We start from the raw sequence: 20402 nt of genomic DNA, 5'->3' as shown, positions 1-20402 counted from the left end.
AGTAACGCAATATTAATCATCTATAGGCCTATGTATGTACTGTACTGAACATGTGGCAGACTTGACAATGAAGCAGACTTCGATCTTTTTACATATTTTTATAAAGTAGGCTGGAGGGTGCAAATTTGTCATGAAGCACATCTTTTATTTATTTTAAATCTTAGACATTTTAAGCTTTCAGTTATTACAATGTTCTGGAAATTAATATTCACACTGCAAAATTAAACACACTATTCTGTTAACAATACATGTGTATTCATTTTCATCCAACGTATATAAAGCAAAACTCAAGTATGCAATGCTATTGTTGATGCATTTATAAAAAATAAAACTAAATGTAAATGTGCTGTAATATAGATTAGATACAGACAACCATGTAAATTAAGTCTTACATAATATTGAAAGAATAAAACCATGCTGTAAATTTATCCGGCATTTTATCACTTTAGAAAAATTCAGAGGCCAAATCAACCCAGGTTATATTAGGATTTACTAGAGGTGACCGAACCAAAGGCTTATCCAATGGACACAAAAGTTCTGGGCTTCGACCAAACCTCTTCCACCTTTCATTAACAGTATAAATCCCAACAGATCCATCCTCAAACCCAACATATACGAACAAATGCTCAGACACAGTTAGAGCAGAAATGTTCTTACAAAGGTAGAACCTGCCTACAGTTTCACCATCGGTCATACGTATGACAACCAACATTGGCTTTTCATGAAGATCACAGAACGCATTCTGACACTCATGAGAAGAGTAACATACATATACAACATACTGACCAGAAACTCCTACATACAGTGGCTTCTGTAGAGGTCCAATGGTTCTTAAAGTGCAGAGCTTACTGTTAGAAAGATCCAAGATGTTTAATGTGGATGCACTAACAGAAATGATGGCGTATCCTCCATCTGATGACAGTCTAAAGACCTCAGGTTGGCACAACAAAGAGTTTGGAAGCTGGAGTTGATGGCAAACAGTATCTTCTGTTAACCTCCAAGTGTACAAAGCACCTGAAGCTGAAACAACAACCACAAAATCTGGATGGTCAGGCAGAGGGTGAAAAGCATTCACATCTGATTCATCGGGACACCAGAAGCGTTTGCAAACATCACCAGACCAAAGACTCACAGCCAGGAGGTCTCCACGGTTCAGACCTAAAAGGAAGGTGCTCTCTGGAGATATGATAGCATTCTTGAGGTCTGTATGAATGCTACAAACCACCTTTCCACTCAGCAGTTTCCACACCCTAGATGGTCCTTTTTCTGACAAAGCAACTCCAGAATAACCCTTGAAAGTTATTAGAATGTTGACTGCATGACTCCCAGAGATCCTATACATGTTTTCCCCACTGTTGGTGTTCCACACATAGATGTCTCCTGTTGCTATAGTCACCAAATAATCACCATCTGCAGAGATAGACATGGACTGCACTGAACCGTGATGAAGAAAGTGCTCTTCTACTTTTCCACTAGAGACCACCCACTTCCACACAAGCTCCGAGCCATCTGCAGAGTAACAGCTTTCTCCGTGCAATCCCACCAGCACTGTTTCTACTCTCCTACCTGATTTTGGTTTCAAAGCTGAAGCAATGATGAGGTCCATGTCCCAAATAAGTACACTGGCATTTGTGACGGCTGCCAGGTGAGTCACTCCACATTTCAGAAGTTTATTTGCTTGACAGGTAAGAGTGTCAAGACTCGAAACACACTGGCCAGTGACAAGGTTCCACACTAGCAGAAACGGGCAGCTATCCAGCAAAGCAATGATGAAGTGCGAGTCTTCATCCATTATCGCTTGCTTAATTGTTTTACCTGTCGGGGGATTGAATTGGTCGAGGACTTCCATTTGATCAATGTCAATAAATTCTATTTGTTGCTTTTTACAAATCAGGAGAAGGTTGTCCTTTGTGTTGTCTGTGTTCAACACCTTTCCCCTAGTTCTGCAGGTTAAAAGTTTAATCAGAGCCGGCTCTGCTATAATCTCAAGGTTCCAAACAAACACGTTACCAGCTTCATCTACGCATGTCATTATTCTTTCATCTTTAGAGAGAATCATATCAATTATTGGCATTTCATCTGGACAGATGAATGTAGCTAAAAGCTTATTATTGGGCAAGTCAAATATCATCACAGAGCTTTTCTTCTGTCCACAGTAAACGACATTACCATCTTCGGAACATGACACACATGTTACCTCATCAGTGCAGTGCAGTTGGGCATGTTTCTCTCTTTTAACAAATACACTGACAATTTTTTCCCTCTTCCACCACACAATTAATTTCTCTCCAAACACCAAAGCACCATCAAGAATGAAATTTTTACCCTTTTCGTGGATTCTTACCTCTTGAGGTTGTGTGTCAACATTTGCATCCCACAACACAAGTTTACCACAATGGGAAGTTAGAAGAAAAGTCCTTCCAGAGCTACAGACACTTGTGAACTGCAAATCGAAGGAATGGGGAAGTTTGAAGCCCTCAAATAAGCCTTCACTATAAACCCAAGCAGCACCATTCTCCAATACAACCACCACAAAGCCATCTCCAGATCCAGCTGTGTATTTTACCTGGAAAGCTTCTGACTCCTGCAGTGTATAGTGAGTATAAGGAACTGAAGGAACCGAGGATAAAACCGTATACACCTGATTTTTTACAATAGCACCATCAGATTGGCCTGGATGAACACAGTCCTCCAATGATGGCAGCACACTAAGAAAAGGGAAGAGCTTGGCCTGCAGTACTGTTGGAAGGTCAGCTGGGTTGTCTTTCATTAGACAAGCAGACGATCTCAAGATGATGTTGAGTAGCTTAAGGTTCCTGTGAGTTTCCAGTTGAGATGCCTTCTCAAGCCACAGGAACAGGTCATCGGACAACATTGCATGAAACGTCGCCTGGAGGTATTCCTGACATGTTATCTGGTCACCTAGCTCTTTGATCCTTCCGCTTTTCAACAGATGGAATGGAAGTTCAAGAAGTTTTCTCCGATTGGTGGGTATTTTCTCTGACATACTCATGGGAGTGGACTTCCAGGGTTGACTTGGCGCTTGTCTGTCAATGTAAATATCTGAAGATGGCGTTTCAGAGTCTTTGTTGACTATCAAACGTTTTGCTGTTCCATTTGCCCAAGAGCCACTGAAATAGCATGCCAGAACATGATGTATCCTCTCACACGTTTCTTCTGAACACAGGTACCTCTTGCGTACGATCAAAGGGAAGTGTCCGCTGATCCAGAAAAGAACTTGGGTACCCAAAATGTTCCTCAGCACTAGAAACTCTTGAAGGTCTAAAAGAAGAGTTTCCACCAAAACCTCAGGCACCCTAAACATAAGTGGTCTGCAGATATCTGATGGAAGGAAAGAGGCTAGAACTTCATCATCACAAGAGAGAACATCAGTCAGTTCAGCCGGGCTCAGGCCATACCTGGCTAAGGTAAGGTAGCTTAACATTTTGGAAACTATGGGATAGCCGTGCTTCCACTCCAGATGATCAAACATCAACTCAATGTTAGTACGGACCCCTTGTAACAGACTGTTTTTGGTAACCTCAAGATCTGACCTCCAGAGACTTGCCTGTTTGTGAAGAAGATGCACATACAACGGAAGAGGACATTCCTTTAAAGCCTGATTCACATACATCTGTTGGCCTGAAGTAATTTTCCTGTTGCTTGCCTGTAGAAGTGTTGTTAGTAACTGGTTACAGCTTTTACCTTCCAGCGGTTGTAACTCACAGAACAGGGCTGTATCTTGGTAATACGTCTTTAGAGTAGAAATAATGTCAGGCCTGTCTGTGGTGATGGACATGAGAACTTTTAGATTTGGAGGTAAAACTTTGGGAAGCCATTTAAAGTCAAGTGGTTCAGCAGTATTTGGTAATTGGTCAAGTCCGTCTATAATGAGCACTAAAGGATGTCTGGACGATCTTGTGGTTAGTAGCCTGTTGAAGTTGTCTTTTAGTTGAAGGACATTATTGACAGAATCGCTTGGTTCAATCTGTTGACTAATGTCTTTGAGAAGCTGTCTCAGGGAGCTGTTGATATCTATGAAATTCACAATGATCACAGGATCCAGGTGCTCTAACCACATAGATGCCTGTAAACAGACAATGCCACATTAGTGTCATAGGATATTAACACAAGCAACATTTCTTATTTGTCAAATTAAAGTCAAAATTGTTTTTGGGAGATACCTGACTTGCACAGTGAGCCAGAAGCACACTTTTGCCTGAGCACGCTCTTCCGGTGAGTACAAAAGGAAATGTTGTGTTTTCCTCTAGGTATGATTTAACATGTTTGATTTCTGGACGGTCAATTTTGCAAAGAGAAGAAAAGATCCAGCGCAAGTCTTTCTGGGAACATTCATCGCCCAGAAAATCAGAAACCACCTTTTCCTTTGAGAAGGCAACATCAATGAGATGTTTAAGATCCGCTTGCAGCTGCTCTCTCAAACCAACAGCAAAGTTGAGTCTCATCTCAGGTGTGTAACCATCCTGATCACTGCATTCTGTGGTGGTGGTATAAACCAGGGCTTTATGAGAAGCAACCAAACTTGGTAGAAAGTGATTTCGTAATTGGGACAGTCGATCTGACTGGGCTGGATCCTTTGGGGAGAATCCTCTTGCTTTTTTCCTGAATATTATTTTATGAACGTAGCAAAGACATCTTGCTATGTCGTTGTCGGAACGATCTTCATGTGTATAGCGGATGTCATTCTCAAGGGCTGCTGACACAAAATCGCACATTAGATTTTTAGAAGTACATGTATGTAATAATGAGACAAAGACAGACACTGACTTACCAGACCGAAAATATTTCTGAGCAGTGTCATGTGTCATCGTGTCCTCTTGGATGCACTGGGTCACGACATCTTGAAGGATCCTTCTCAGCTCACAAAGCATCATAGAGCAGGTCTTCTCCTCGAATGGATTCTTGGTCTAAAGGTAAAATATTAAGGATGTTAGTTAGATTGAAACTTTATTGTATTATGTTATGTAAAACAAGTTTCTTGCCAGGATAGTATGAGGTTGAGTGTGTTCTGCCGGATTGAGAATCAAGCAAAATGAGGGAGGTATGACGTTTTCATCTCTCTGGTAACATCTTTCCAGGATTTCACTCTTGATGTTCACGCGCTGGCAGGCCTGCAGAAGAACCTGGAACTCTGAAGCTTCTATCTGCTCAGGCAAACATGCATCTCCATACTGTTCACCGACCAACCCCTGAGATGAGAAAACATGCACGTTTATATTTATTTACACTCCAAGAAATGCTGGGGTGTTTGTAACCCATGTTTGGGTAAAACATTACCAAAACCAATCGTTGGGTTAAAATAAAAATCCATGGGTTGTTCTAACAACCCAACATTTATTGGATTGAAATTTCATTTATTTGGGAAACTTTTTGTCTACATAATTCATAAAAAATTCAGTTATTTTAATAAGGACAACCCTAACAGTTCATACTAATTTAAAAATGTCCATATTCTCCCAACCATGTGTGCATGTTCTGAGATTGGAACCTGTGACTTTGGCATTGCTAGTGTGATATTTTACTAGATTCGAAAAAACTGAACGAGAAAACAAGAAAACAGAAAGTAATTTTTACAAACAACAATGTTACCACAAAGAAAGGGCCCAGAGAGTTTATTCTGCAGTCATCCAACATCTGCATGCGTGTCCGCTGTGAAGGCCAGTTGGTGGGATCTGTCGGTTCATATGGATCAATAACCTGCAGACAGTCAGCACTGCTAAGAAAACACTCTTACTCAATAGACATACTGCACTTTAACACAAAACATAGATTAGGGAAAGACGTGAACCTCAGTCAAAATGACTCATTACATCACCACAGCTCAACTCAACAGGCTTATAGATTCAAATATATCGCTTTTCAAGGGGAATGGACAGGCCACACTGTCCCATATTTGGATCAATTCCACAATAAATAATTCATGATGTTTTGATTATCGTGGCGACAGGGGGTCTGTTAAATGCTCACTGCTCCAATAAAAGATATAAACATTATTTATTCATACGCCTAGATTTCAACACAATAGCGTGTTGCAAAATCATTTGTTCTTGTCAAACGGAAAGAAAAACAACTAAAGATTCTCTTCAGAATCAAAAGCTTGATGTCTGGAGGAAATACATTTGTTAAACAGATGATGTGTCAAATGTTTTCTCACCCTGAAGTCAACACCATATGTACGTCTGCAGTATTCTCTCAGTTTAGGGAAGGTCTTCCCTCTTAATAACCTCCTCTCAACCACAGATTCTGAAAAATGAATTTACAGTTCATTCTTTACAGGCTCACATCCCTTGATAGTTTGTGGATCAACCCTAATACGATAAGAATCAACTACCTTTTAAATACAAGACCTCAGCATCAGATTTTGACATCATGGACAGAAGTTACACTGTTTAATTACGTAACGCTGGTTCCGGCTTTATCTTTTGTGTCATTTTTTATCCCACACTTTGTTTTGAGTCTTTTGTGCTGAACACCGTTTACTTACTCTGTTGCGGAAAGTTTAAGTTTTTTTTCCCATATCGTAAGTTTGTCAGTATTAATTTCCAAACTCTGCAATTTCAACATTTGCTAAATTCATCTGCAAGAATTCTTTCTGGGGCTATAGTAGTGATGCTCATATAACTTCTGTTTTGTTGGCTCTTTTCCGGCTTATTTGGCTTTTAACACTTGTCTTCCCAGAGTGGTCTTTCAGTTGTTCCTAAAACACGGTTGCGTTTTAGGGGTGATCGAGCTTTTTCATCTTAGGCCCCCAATACTGAAATTTGCTCCCGGTTGACATCACGGTGCAAATTTGTTCTGTCATTCAAAATCTCGGTTTAAAACGTTTTCCTTTAGGCTGGCTTTTAACTTATTTTTGGGTTCTAGTGTTGTTATCATGTCATTGTTATTGTTGTGTTTGCTTGTGTTGTACAGCGCTTTGAGAAAGCTAATTTTAAAGGTGCTTTATAAAATAATTGAATATTTTCTTAGTTTAATACACGTCCCTGGTGTTATCATGCATGATTCCAAACTAAAGCTGTGTTTGTCTTCAAGCAAGTCAAGTGTTTGTCGTCTTTGTCTTAAAGCAAATTTAAATTATTTGCTCTGCTTTTGAAACCACTTTCCTCAGAGCATATAATGTCAAATTCTTAAAACACTTTTTAAAGGAACTATTCCTATATCCAATAAACTGAAAGACCCGGTGGTGCAGAAAGAACTGGGAGTTTTTGGCATGTAAATCTTCAATATTTTCAGTAAAGACACATTAAATACTTTCATCTAGAACTAACTACTTAATTCTCTTCCATTATTGTCCTCTTCAAATACCATTTTTTTGCTGACGTATATTTTTTGCCGTTTATCCATTAGAGCAAAAAAAAAGAACAACAACATCCATTAATATTGTCTAAGCATATTTAACTGTAGGGCTACAACTGGACAAATATAACTGATATAAATACAAACAAAAAAGGAAAATAAATGAAAGGATAATACATACCCTCTGGGTTGGAGCACAAATAAACTTTAACACAAGCCATCCAAATTCTCTTCAGAATGAAAACATCTTATTTACTGCGTGTGGCCACGTAAAATGAACATCATGAAACATTTTGTTCTCCTTGAACAATGTGAGGAATCCACACTTATTACTCAGTCAGAACGCTGTACGTTTCTGCCGCTCTCTCATTTCCACACAGGAAACATGTTTGTTATTAACATGGAATTCTGTGAGAACCGCCCCTTTCAAAACTAACAGACTAAAAGCAGTACTTGATAAAGACTTTATTGTCTAACAAACAATTATTACCATCTGGCCATTGTTATAGGACATCAAAGCAACTTAACTGATATACTGTATAAACAAACAAACAAACATTTGTGCCTCACCCTATAGATTTATATGGGTAGTGTATGTACAACACAGGCACTTTACATATTAGGATGAAGAATAAAGTTTAGAAATTTACACACACTCATCAGGTCAAAGAGGGCTTAAAACATAAAGAGAAAACCGGACTAAATGTTGGTTTGTATTTATTTGATAAAAGATCCATACGACAACAACAACAAAAAAACAGAGGAACTTTCCTCAATTTTTTATTTAACATTTGTACACAATAAATACAAATAATTTTACAGCTAATGATATGCAGAAAGAATATTTTTCACCTGTTCTCTGATATTGTCACTGCGGGCAACAGTCAATTGTTGTTGTTCCATCTGTTCTCTAGCAGCTCTGAATTACTTTCAAATTTTAAGAAATGCAAATAAAAACACTTTGAAATAAAATAACTAAACTATGCAGCTAACGCTATTGAAGAAGCTCCAAAGAGTGAAACTGGCCAAGAAAACTGGAAGCGTCATAAAAATATCCTAAATTTGCGTTCGTTTTGTAGGCGAGAACAGTTTTTGACACGATGGGCTTTAACCTCTAACCATAAACTTCAAAACAAGTTCGATAACATTCAAAAGATCTCAACGAGATCAACAAGAAAATAGGCTGTGATCGAGGAAAATAGAAAACAAAGGGAAGATTTTCCAACATCTTCCGCTCTGATTAAAAACAAAAAGGCTACCGAACAAATGTTTGTTTTTCTACATCATCTCACTCTTACACACTCAAGTTCTTTTCATAAACACCCTGTTCTTGCTTAACAGAACTATGGTACCATTTCACAAAATGGAGCTTTTTTTTATCTCTTTCCATTATCTACGTTATGGAATAAACATATCTCTTACATAACCGTGCGTGAAAATTATAACCAATCACACGTTCAAGATTAATAACACAAGCTCGAGCAGCTTTAGCATTGAGGAGAGGCAGCTGGGATACAAAGACAAATAAAACCGTATAAAATAAAGGGTCAGTCAAAGCACTGTAAATCCAGAAAAGTGCAGGGACACGTTAAAAGATATGCACATGGAGAACTTTACAGATGATAAATCCATGATGATGTAAACTACAGGCATTTCAATTGTACCAATGAAATGCCACAAAAGAAAAACATAAGAAGGTAGCTGCCCCCCGTACAGAGGAAATGCACTTAGGACACAACAAAAGATTCAAACGACACATCTCCACATCAGTCTTTCCATCATATAACAGTCTTTCTGTGCTTGTTTGAGGGAACCAACACTCACAACATCAAACCGATTCATCCCCATTTAAATACTGCTAAAAAACCAAAAGAAAAAGTCTCTCATGTTGTTCTGGACAGTGGTGATACAATGACAAATGCGTTAGGCTGGAAAAAGCCCTTTAACTGATATTTGTATATTCGTCTGTACATTTCAATGATTATGTTCCGTCCGATCACACACACACACACGTCAACACATTTTCGCTCAGAAACGTCACAACATCCTTAAATCTGTCTCCACGAGTTCTTTTGAGGACTAAATATTAGTAATACGTACAAACACTGGTCTTCATAATGAAAAGCTGAGGAAGGATATAGTTTTGTAGGTTAGTACATTTTTCAGATCAACACGACAAAGAGAAATATCCCAGCTGGGGGAAGGAGGCAAAAGAGCAGAAAAGAGGAAAGGAACCCGCCGTTCTTCTCTTCTGTCTATCTATCTCTCGTCTCCGTCCCCTCTTTCCACTTTTCCTCTCCTCTCTTTTCATACAACCGTATGTACAGTTCCCTTTCTCCTTGAGATGTCCCTTTGATCTCACACATTCCTATGACGACAGTAATGTACTGTGCTGTTACACATGAAAATACGTAAATGGTAAATATTCCCGATCGACCCCGAACATTCCCGTCCTTCTGTATTCTCCCGGCGTTCCTAGCGGCTCTTGAAAAGCCCGCTGAAGACATGAATGTGCAAGTCTGTCGAATCAACAAACACCTGCAAAATCCTTGTTTCTACTCATCCGTCTATTTGCATAAATGTTGCTGTCGTTGAGTGGATTTATGAACTTTTTACAATAATTACGAATACAAGGATTAATGTTTGGCATGAAAGCGCTTTAAGGCACCAAACAGCCCGTGTAGGTGTTTTTAGGAAAAGAGGTGGCGATGCCATCGAGATGCTGTTCTACGGCCCTTTCCGGAGAGCAGTGGGAGGAGTTCGAGGTCAAATGGGGTTGTTCTCCGGCCAGTGGGGCGGAGCTCTACACCAGCGTGATCTCCACCTCTTCAGTTTTCTCCACCGGCTTTCGTGGGTGTTGCTTTGGAGGAGGAGGAGCTGCCCGAACCTACAGACACAGGGGTTGTTATTCGATTGCTATTACCAGAATACAAGGATTTATAGGATGTTTAAATGAACATCAATTGAAAATGATGTCATAATGCAAATAGTAATAGTAATCGTAATGCTTCAAAATATCAAATAATAGTTCATATTAATCGGGTAGTCAATGATGCCACAGAAATTTCATTTGCTGACATTCTTCCAAATATCGTTATTTGTGTTCAACAAAACACAGACATTCATACAGGTTTGTAACAACTCGAGGTTGAGTAAATCATGACAGAATTTTCACTATCCCTTTGAGGTATATTATTATATAGTTTTATGTAATATATAACAAAAACCCATTAAAATCATATAGAAATCTATAGTTCACATACGGGTCTGAGTTTGCCAGGCCCGGATCCGTCTGGAGTGAGTCTCGACGGTTGGGAGAAACCTGGACTCTCTGGACTTAAGGTGGAATTGTGATCTAAACCAAGCAGAAAAGTGTCTCACATTTATTTTCAACATTCAGACTCATAGCTGGGGAAATGTCTGCTTTTGACACACAGATATGATGAGTGAAGATGGCGACTCCGTGTCTTACTGTGAACAGGTGCTTTCTGCAGCGTGGGCAGTTTGTGTTCTCCGTTGACGGACGGCGAGCGGGGCAGGGAGGGGGCGGAGCTTGTCTCCGGGCTCGTGTATGGACTGCAGGGAGGCTGATCGTATAACGGCAAAGGAGGAAGAGAAGAATGAAGCCTTTGGCACGGTGACACCTGTGAATGACACAACACGTGTTTGTGTTTTGGAAGCATTACATTTATGGGTTTGTCATAAACCACTAGCTCTTCTGGAATTTGGTCTGTTTTGGTATTTCTGTCATAAAATGTTTAAAATATAGCAAGGTTTATAAACAATTGTTAAAATGATTATTTGGAAGTTGATCAGGCACTTTTAATAGCTTCCCCGCTCCGTCCAAGGTGGGCGGAGTTTGGCCTGGCACAGATTTGGCACGCCGGCGGGTAACACACTAATTACAGGAAGGAAGAGACCGCGCCTGTACCGGTCACACATACCAGACATCAGACATAACACTGAGTTTCAATGCTTACAAAGCGGAGAAAGCTTAAGTTAAGTTTCTTACTTGCACGTCCGTCAGCCAGTGAGAGTCTCCGTTCTCCGAGGCTGTCAAATCCTCCACCAGCACGGATGGAAAGACCCCGACTCGGCCGTTAAACTCGCCCTCCCAAAAGCCGTCGTCCTCTTGGTTGTCTTTGTTGAGGATGCGGATGATGGCGCCCTCTGGGAAGGACAGCTCGTCGTCTGTCTGACCCTCATAGTCGTACATGGCCTTAGCAAAACTCACTGAGAGAGAGGCAAAGAGAGAGAGGGATTTCTGAAATTAGGTGTGAACAGTTTGAAGCCAAGAGAGCAAGTTAAACGTCCGCATCAACAGAATTCAGTGTTTATTGTATTAGAGACTCACTGCTGGCGTCTCCGTTGAAGCTTCCGGAGGTCAGCTCGGGTTCGGTGGAGTTACTGGAGGTGTGTGACCGTGAGTCCAGAGCGGCGAGAGACTGCAGCATGCTCAGAATGCTGTTGGACGTGGGGAACTGCAGGTATTTCTCTGGAACGTAGCCCACCAGACCGGACTTATTCCGCGCCTAGAAATGCAACGAGAAAACGTGTCCAAAACATTTCATTACAAAGAAACTATTAAAATGTCATTGAAATGATATGATATACGGTGTGTAATGTTGCTGTGTGTGAATGTAAGACGTCTGCTGCGTTGCAAAGCTGAAAGTGAACGAATAAAGTCATTGGCTTGGGAAAAAAGGAGTCGCCAACGAGCCGACCCTATGTTTTAATTTCAGTTCCGGGTCAGATTTGCATTACTCTGTGTAATGCCGCCTACGTTCCATTTGCGACACTTCTCACGGTAGACCAATCACAGCAGACTAGACCATCTGACCAATCAGATTAGAACAGTATGACGGAAAGGGAGGGGAATAGACAGATGAATCGCCGAACGAATCATTTGAGAGTCAGTCAAGAAGTAAGGTAACAATAACTGCCTATTATTAGAAAATGTAATTGTTTTTACACCGTGTATATACGTAAACTTGTTGTTGGACACTCCATGAACCAAAGTAGATCCTTAAAAATCACAATATATTTACTCTTTAATGATAATGCAACACATTTGTAAGAAAACACAAAGAGCTGCATTTTTCTGTGTGTGTTTTAAGCGCACAGTGTTATTGATTTGTGGAAATGAAGAGCAGGCATTGACGCCGCATCTGCATGAGAACACGTGTGCTTCACCTTCACCCAGTCCTCCATGTCTCCATCTTCTATGACCTCCAACATATCATGCTCATCGATTGTTAGCTCATCCGGCTGGGAGGCCTGGAAAGAGAGAGAGATTATAATAAAAACCTACATTAACTAAGAGTTACATTTGTTTTCAATGTCAGGCAACAACCCTAACCTACCAACATGTGCCTTTCAAGTTAAGTCAAGTCAGCTTTATTTATATAGCGCTTTTACAATTTTCATTGTAACAAAGCAGCTGTACAAGAAAAGATTGACTACAAGTAAAACATAAAAGGTTATGGAAGTCAAAACACAGTTGCAATATCAGACACACAATAAATTCCTAAATGCGGTGTTCATTAAATAAGACTATCAAATTCTAGCAGCCCCCCGGTCAGGCAAACGGTGGCGAGGAACCCACAACTCCATTGGAGGAGAAAAAAACCTCAGAGGGAGACCAGGCCTAACCAGCAAACTATTTACTTATTTACATTTACGCATTTGGCAGACGCTTTCATCCAAAGTGACTTAAATTGCATTATACTGTACATTTGTTTCGAAGTATGTGCAATTCCCTGGGATTGAATTTACGATCTTGGCGTTGCTAGTGCCATGCTCTACCCTCTGAGTTCACAAAAAGAATGAACATTATGGAGCTGAGATACTGAGAAAATAAACCCCTGGAGAAAAAGAAATTGCTAATCTAAGAAGGACGCGAGGTTGTGAATTGCGATCAACTCCACCAGATTAAGCTGTTGTCACGTTTTCGCTTCTTTCCCGAATGAGATAACGTATTTAGGAAACCGTCCGTTTAGAGCAACTTTCTCAACAGGGGGGCCGTAGCCAGCAAGGGGGCCTCGGGATGACTAATAATTTCAGAATGAGCATTGAAATGCATGGGATATCTCAGTTTTATATTACACCTCTGAACATGGTTATGTATATTGTATTGCATTTCTGTCAAAAGATCCTCCAAAAAGTCACACACTGGACCTTTCTCAACATGAATGCTGTAAAATAGCTACATTTAGAAATTGATCATATTTTTTACTTCTAGACACACAGAGTGACCTGAACACATCTCAAGAATCACAGACCGGACAAACAGGACACAATTTGTCTTTGTTTTCAATCAGGTGCCATTGATGTGATGACTTAAGTTTCAGAAAGTTTCACGTTTCAAACTAAATCACGTGACCAAATCCATGACAACAAGGCATTCGAAACAGCATCGTGTTTGTGAAGAAAGACTGACAGGGTTTATATGAAAACCTTACGTTTGGTAAACTGTATAAGCCTGGCATCTTCTCTTACCTTGTAGGAGTAAACCACCTTACAGGTGAGCGGATAGTTCCTCAAGGTCCCCGAAGGACTTGAGCTGCTGTCGTCATGCGTTTCCATGTTCTCCTCTAACTCTTCTCCTTCCTCTCGCTCTAAATCCACCGTGGTCTACACAAACAAATGCCACTTTTATTAGGGTGGGTTAGGGTCTTGTTTATACGAAGCCAAACATTCCACTGGTTGAAAGCGGGCAGGTGTGTGGAAGGCAGGTAATTTCATTGGTCAGGAGGTGATCAGGTGACCACAGTCCCCACGAGTACAAACGTGGCAACGGTGCGCAGATCACAGGCACCGAAACTCATACCCATGACCATTCAGAGACATAATGCATGTCTAACATAACCGGCTTTTATTGGCTCGAGACTGTGAAAGAGAGACATTAGCCACACCCACCGCTGACATTAAACACCACAGAGATTAGGGGCTGTGGGAGAACACAAGGTCATTGTTATCATAAAGCCTGTGGATAATATTTCTATTTTCTACACTACAGAGTCCTCCATAGACAGACTAACATTTCTCTTATTATTTCAATGTATTTTTTTCAGTTTCTTCAATCTGAAAAATAAACGGGAAACCCAAAAATATAAATTCTGTCATAATTTTCCCTCGGGATGTTTCAAATCTGTATATACTTCTTTGTTTTTAGCCACCATTGACTACCATAGTAGGAAAAATGACAATGGTGCCCAGAACGGTTTGCTATATACATTCTTGAAAATATCGTCTAACAGAACAAACACATTTATAAAGCAAATTATCCTAATATGGTAGTCAAAGATCGGTTTGGTTACAAGCATTCTTCATGTTCATCAAAACAAATACATTTGTACAGATTTGAAGGTGAGTAAATGAAGACAGAACTTTTTTTATTTTTTGGGTGAACCATCCTTTAACTTTTCTTAAATTTCCTTCTCTCTTTACATCTGACATGTTTTACATTTATTCCTTCTGTTAGACGATTTAAAACTATATATTGTGTCCTATAAAGCGCTTCCTGGGAATCAAACCCCGCCCTAATGCAATGTTCTACCAACTGAGAGGCATCTCGCTTTCTCCGTCTCTTTCACTCCATCTTGGTCGCTCGCTGTGTGTCTGTCTGTCTCTCTGTCTGTGCTGCAGGGTGTTGTGAGTTGAATATGAATTCACAGACTGTGCGAGGTCCCCTCACCTCTTTTTTCAATGACCTTGCAACACCTGAGCTTTACTCTGGAACTTAACTATATTTGTGCCTAAAGGTTTAGTTTACATTTACTCATCCTAATGTCCTTCTAAACCTATCTGGCTTTCTTTCTTCTGCAGAACACAAAAGAAGATAGTTTGAATAATGTTGATAACCTAACAACATTGAACCCCACTGACTTCTATTGTATGAATACAAAATATCGTCTTTTGCGCTACACGGAAGAAATAGCCAGGTACAGGTTCCAAACGACATAAGGGTGAATAAATTGAAGACAATTATTTTTGGCTAACGTCTGTGCTCATGGTTCGCTCTCCTACAGTACATCACAGTGTACTCCAGCACTACCACCGGTCAGATTGTTTTATGTGGTGAGTCCTGTAGGTTTGGGAGCTCAGTTGGGGATACTTCAGCACTTTAAAACAAAACAGAAAGTGTTGTTTTCCGCACAATTTCTTAGGAGTGTGTAAATGATGTACTTACTGAAAGAGAGAGGTCGTGGGTGGTGAGGGTGGGCAGCGATGCCCAGCGCTCATTCTCTAACTCCTCCATCACCTGATTCATGGCGCTTTTTAACCATGTGTCCACTGAGACGCCAACCTGCCGCAGAAGATCCAGACGAGCTTCAGCCTTCAGCTTTACCGTCTGAAACACAGAGAGAGAGAGATTTGTTTTCAAAACTAAAAGACAGTATATGAAAATATGTTTTAAAGGCTCTGATAAATTACACTTAAAATGGAAACTATTCAATCATTTCATCCCTGGAAAACAAGGTTATTAAAACCTAAGATATTCAAATGAGTAAATATTATGATTAAAAAATGAAAGTATTTTCATGTCACGATGCAAAAAATAGTAATAACGTCCTTAAAGCTGAACAATGCCGCTTTTTGATACTGGCTAATGGAACTTAATGTAAACATGATAATGTCTGTGAAATGAGTTTACTCTGGAGATTAAACCGGTATAAAGTAGAAAAAAAACATGTAAGCTTAAAAACCGTCTTCATTTTCATTATGGAAAATAGCTGCATTTCTCTTGACTTTGGGTGAAAGTCATTGAAAGTTATGTTCTGAGACCGAGAATAATGGATGAGAGGAGACTGCTGGGAATGCGAGCGTCTCATCATCAGAGCTCGACACGCATGCCGGAGAGCTTTTCTCCATCACTTCCCTCATTAACAAACCATCAGCGTGATCTCAGAGGAGCGTACAGGTGTCCACACACAACCAACACTTCAGCAATTCTCATTATTTACACCGATGCAAATCTACATTCTGAAGACTCATCCATTTTAAACAAACAGCTTTGCGCTTCGTAAACCAAAACATAATCTTTGTGCAATTCTAAAGGGAAGGAAACAATTAAGGACCAATTATAATTGTTATAACTGTTGACAAAGTTTAAGATTTTCTGGTGTTTCGAACCAAACTTCACGTTCCACTGGTCTGTTGTTTTGTTCTTGTTTTTCCATCAGTTCTTAATGGCGCTGTTAAATATTTAATGATCTGTAACAACTAATGGTGAATTCAGGCAATGTGGCTGCAGGAGATTCAAGTTTAAAACAGAAAAAGAAAGATAGTGCTTCGGGAAAACGCCATTGGGATCTGCTATATCGAGTTGATTCATTTAAGTATTATAATGTCATTCATAACTGCCCAGAGCATCGTTTCCACAGATATAAAAATAATGCCATTTCATAACCATCATGTTGTTTCAAACCTGTATGTTGACTGGAACTGAAGATATACAGTATACTCACTTTCATACAATGAAAGCATATGGTGGCTGATCGAGCAGAAACCATACGATAATAATGATATATTCAAGATATGCAGACAACAAATAAATAAAGCGGAGAACTTAAAATACAGCGCATTTGTATTTACACCGTGCTGCATTTTGTCCATTTTTTACCGTCATTGCTTGAACAACTCAGAACTCATGAGACAGAAAGTCTTAAAGGTTTGAAACAGCACAAGGGGAAGAAAATGATGACAAATGTCATTTTTAAGCATTAATGGAGGTCCCAAGTAGGCCCAGAAGAGGGCGCTGTGGCTGATGTTAGTAATGGGTACGAGGAGGACAGGACATTAAGAGATGAATTGATCTAGAAAAAGAAACTTTCAGCTTGACTGTGACCTGATCGATACGGAGATGTTTCGGAAAAAAAACTACTTTGTGCCTGTCTTTGTATACTGGATAAATGTTTTACACAAAAACCTTTAGGCAGATTTTTTGGCAGGCATTTTTTACTAAACGTTCTCACCAGAAAGCATCAATCAACATGAAACATTCACATCGTATTTTAACTTTCATTATGTGATCGATTCGGAGGTGAACAGACATACAAAAAAGATCACACATTTGAAAATGAAAGATATAGATACAAATCAATCATGAACAATAAGAATAAGAACATGTACGAAGAAAACGTCGATTTTGATGTAATGTTGTTGTTTTGCAGGTAAAGCCACACACACACACCTCTGCTTTACGGATGTTCTCTTTGGCTTCCTCTATTCGGAATTCCAGCTCATTCCGGCTCTGTTCCGTGGTCGGAGTCACGAGCGTCTCACACTCCTCAAGAGTCTGTCAATAAAAATGATTAAACAGCTCAATTCATTTTACTCATTAAGCAAATAATCTACAAATCACACCAGAACACAAGCTCAGTATTTCTGATTGAGTCACACTTTTGAATCTTAATCAGAACCACAACTTTCTAAAAAATGTGTCACACGTGTAAATAACTTTGTCAAAACATTTTCTGGTTATCTATCAATGCAAAAATCACCAAGGCAGTCAGGTCTTATATTTGGACACATTTGTATAACAATGAAAGAGACGTTTTTTACCACTTCTATAACAACAAGCGAATATTACTGTAACAGAGGAAATGGGAATCAAATGAGAAAACCCATGAATAAAAGGCAAAAAACTCAAAAGTGAAATGTCTGCATTACAGTATGTGGGGGTCATGAAAACAATACAAATACAAACTGTTGACTTTTTTAATGCAACCTTTTTATGAACTGTAATCTTCCGAGATGTCAGATTTATTTAAAGTTAGTGAGATTTATTATGATAACAGTGTATGTATTTGTTTTCATGAGCATTTGGGTGTCAACAGTACATGTAATGAATGTTTGTAACATTGTGTGACTCATCAGCGTACCCATAATTCTGTTTAAGTGTGTGTGTAATGGCCGTTATTTTTAAGTTGTGATAGTGATGTCGCCTGCATGTGTGTGTATGACGTGACGCCTCTCACCCGTTTGTAATGGATGACGTTTTTGTGTTCGCGGGCCACCCGTGTGGCCCATTTCCTCGCCTCTTTGTTAAGACTGTGTTCTTCGGTGGTGCCCGTCTCCGACTCCAGCTGCCGACTCTGAAACACACGGAGGACTGGTTACCACGGCAACACACACCTGCCTGAATCGCAGGTCTAAGATCAGACCCGATAGTCTGAACTCATTGCATTTATAATTAAAAATCCAGAACAAATGCAGGAAAAGAGCTTAGACCGCTTTCCCCTCTCTGATATAAAAACTGAACGACATTATTTAATCTATTTGAATTGAAATGAATGAACTCGCTCGGATTATCAGAGAAGTTTAGCAGGCTTAAACGTCAGGCTTGAAGACACAGTACTGTACAATTCTTTTATCTGAAGATAAAGATTTTGGGGGGGAGGTAGTATCTCATGACTTCTGGGAAAACCTTTAGGAAAATTAAGAGGTTTTGCTAGAATAAAAATGTAGTATCCATGTTTGGCAGATTGATTACTATTTGTATTACAATAGTTTTGATGCAAATGCCATGGTGACACCATAGTAACTTTCCGTTTACTATGATTTTACTTCAAACAGAAACAAAAACTATGGTCACTATAGTTAATCAATGGATCATTTTCAAACCTTCGGCAAGCATAACAATGAAAGACAATGAATGATGCAACCTGCCTTGTGTGTGCGGACGCGCGTGTTTATTTGTCGCGAGTCTGACGGCACGTCAATACAAATTGAATTCAAGCACTTTAACAGAGGAGTCGCTACTCAACGCTGCCACATCAATCCGATGTCAACATCAGCAGACAGACGCTTCTTAAAAACAAATAAACTCTCCTGTAGAGCCGTGCTCTCGTCTTCCTGTTTATCCTCTTCCTGCGCCCTTAGGCTGAGGTGCAGTGCATGCTGGGAAGCCCGAGTCTGCTGGCAAAAACACATGACAGCGTGCAAGCCTCCATCTGGATGTGAAGAGCTCAGTGAAGGCCTAATCAATCCCATGTGTCTCTGCTGCAGACTCACGGTGAGATGCATTCTGGGAGACGGACAGTGCTTTCTGCATGTGTGGAAAATCTGAAAGCGTTCAAACCGGATGCTCTATAACGGGGTATTCAATTAAGGTTTAAAGAGGTCCAGTCTTTATATTTTCCTCCAAACGGCGGTCCGGACCATATGTTTTTTGAAAACAAAAAAATATTGAGTCATATTTTTATCAGGCCATATATTTTATATTTTGATATATGTAGCCTATGTATAGGCTCTGTGGTTTTAGAAGAATGCCCTCTTACTAGAAGTGGTAATGAGAGGTTAGCCTGGGTTTTCACAGGGTCGCAAATCTTTACGTGTTAATAATGCTAATGATAAATGTAGATAAAAACGTTATGGTTAATATAATATCACAAGTTCCTATAAAGGTTGGAGACATATAGCAGTAAACAGACTGATGGATACAAATGCTTTAATATTCTCTGTATTTTATATACTGTTGTGTGTCCATTTATCTGGAAAGGGTTAAGATAAAGCGTGTTTGGCGCTAAATAAAGATATCAGAGGATATAGCGGCAAAAGATAAATTACACAAATGTTCCTGAGCGCGCGTGTGATGGGATTCTCCGTTGTGAAGACGCGCGGCTCAAATAGTCAAAAGTTTTAAATGGTTTATCAGGCTTTGTCTGGTGGTGCGGATGCAATAAAAAGCGAAAATCACTGTCATGTGAACGAGCCAGCACCAGAGATGATAATACCGCACAAGACCGAGGCATGATGGGACATGAGGATCAGCTGACGGCATGTACCTGCGCCAGAGTCATTCTCATCACACTGACGGCCGACGGCTCAATGTCCACCAACCGCTGGACGGAACCGAGAGTCTGAGCCAGAGAGCAGCAGAGACAAGATGTACACACACACAGGTTAGAAGTGTTAGAAGACAGGAAAAGGAGTTAGAAACAGTAATGCAGTCAGAGAGAGAGAGATGTTTAGAAACATACCAACCACTGAAGTTCTCTTAAATTAGACTACAGGATAGAACAACAGTCAATAAAAGAAAGAAAGAGACAGAGAGTTTTTGAATGCTTCAGCCATAAAAC

General features: G+C 39.8%; 2 protein-coding genes across 2 annotated transcripts in view; both read right to left on the bottom strand.

Moving 5' to 3' along the window:
- Positions 1 to 127: 127 nt before the first annotated feature.
- Positions 128 to 7685, bottom strand: LOC306899863 (NACHT and WD repeat domain-containing protein 2). The gene is made up of 7 exons (XM_079466423.1): positions 7499 to 7685; positions 6176 to 6264; positions 5611 to 5718; positions 5004 to 5210; positions 4793 to 4928; positions 4185 to 4714; positions 128 to 4087 (listed from the first exon to the last, which is right to left on the bottom strand). Exons 1-7 carry the CDS (start codon positions 7536 to 7538, stop codon positions 446 to 448), a joined length of 4752 nt encoding a protein of 1583 aa, XP_079322549.1. The 5' UTR covers positions 7539 to 7685; the 3' UTR covers positions 128 to 445.
- A 380-nt stretch (positions 7686 to 8065) lies between these two features.
- fchsd2 (FCH and double SH3 domains 2) overlaps positions 8066 to 20402 on the bottom strand; it is a 44661-nt gene continuing 32324 nt past the window's right edge. Inside the window, exons 11-20 of the mRNA XM_079466087.1 lie at positions 18300 to 18416; positions 17513 to 17617; positions 15509 to 15670; positions 13816 to 13950; positions 12511 to 12594; positions 11672 to 11849; positions 11330 to 11550; positions 10790 to 10961; positions 10581 to 10672; positions 8066 to 10204 (exon numbers count right to left, since the gene is read on the bottom strand). Coding sequence (XP_079322213.1) covers positions 10121 to 10204; positions 10581 to 10672; positions 10790 to 10961; positions 11330 to 11550; positions 11672 to 11849; positions 12511 to 12594; positions 13816 to 13950; positions 15509 to 15670; positions 17513 to 17617; positions 18300 to 18416 — 1350 coding nt within the window. The 3' untranslated portion in view covers positions 8066 to 10120. The remainder of the gene's footprint in view (positions 10205 to 10580; positions 10673 to 10789; positions 10962 to 11329; positions 11551 to 11671; positions 11850 to 12510; positions 12595 to 13815; positions 13951 to 15508; positions 15671 to 17512; positions 17618 to 18299; positions 18417 to 20402) is intronic.

Source organism: Barbatula barbatula, assembly GCF_947034865.1.
Source record: "Barbatula barbatula genome assembly, chromosome: 10".
In the NCBI taxonomy this organism is placed as follows: Eukaryota; Metazoa; Chordata; class Actinopteri; order Cypriniformes; family Nemacheilidae; genus Barbatula; species Barbatula barbatula.
The sequence above is the reverse complement of the archived record's forward strand: the minus strand, read 5'-3'. Positions and strand labels throughout refer to the sequence as shown.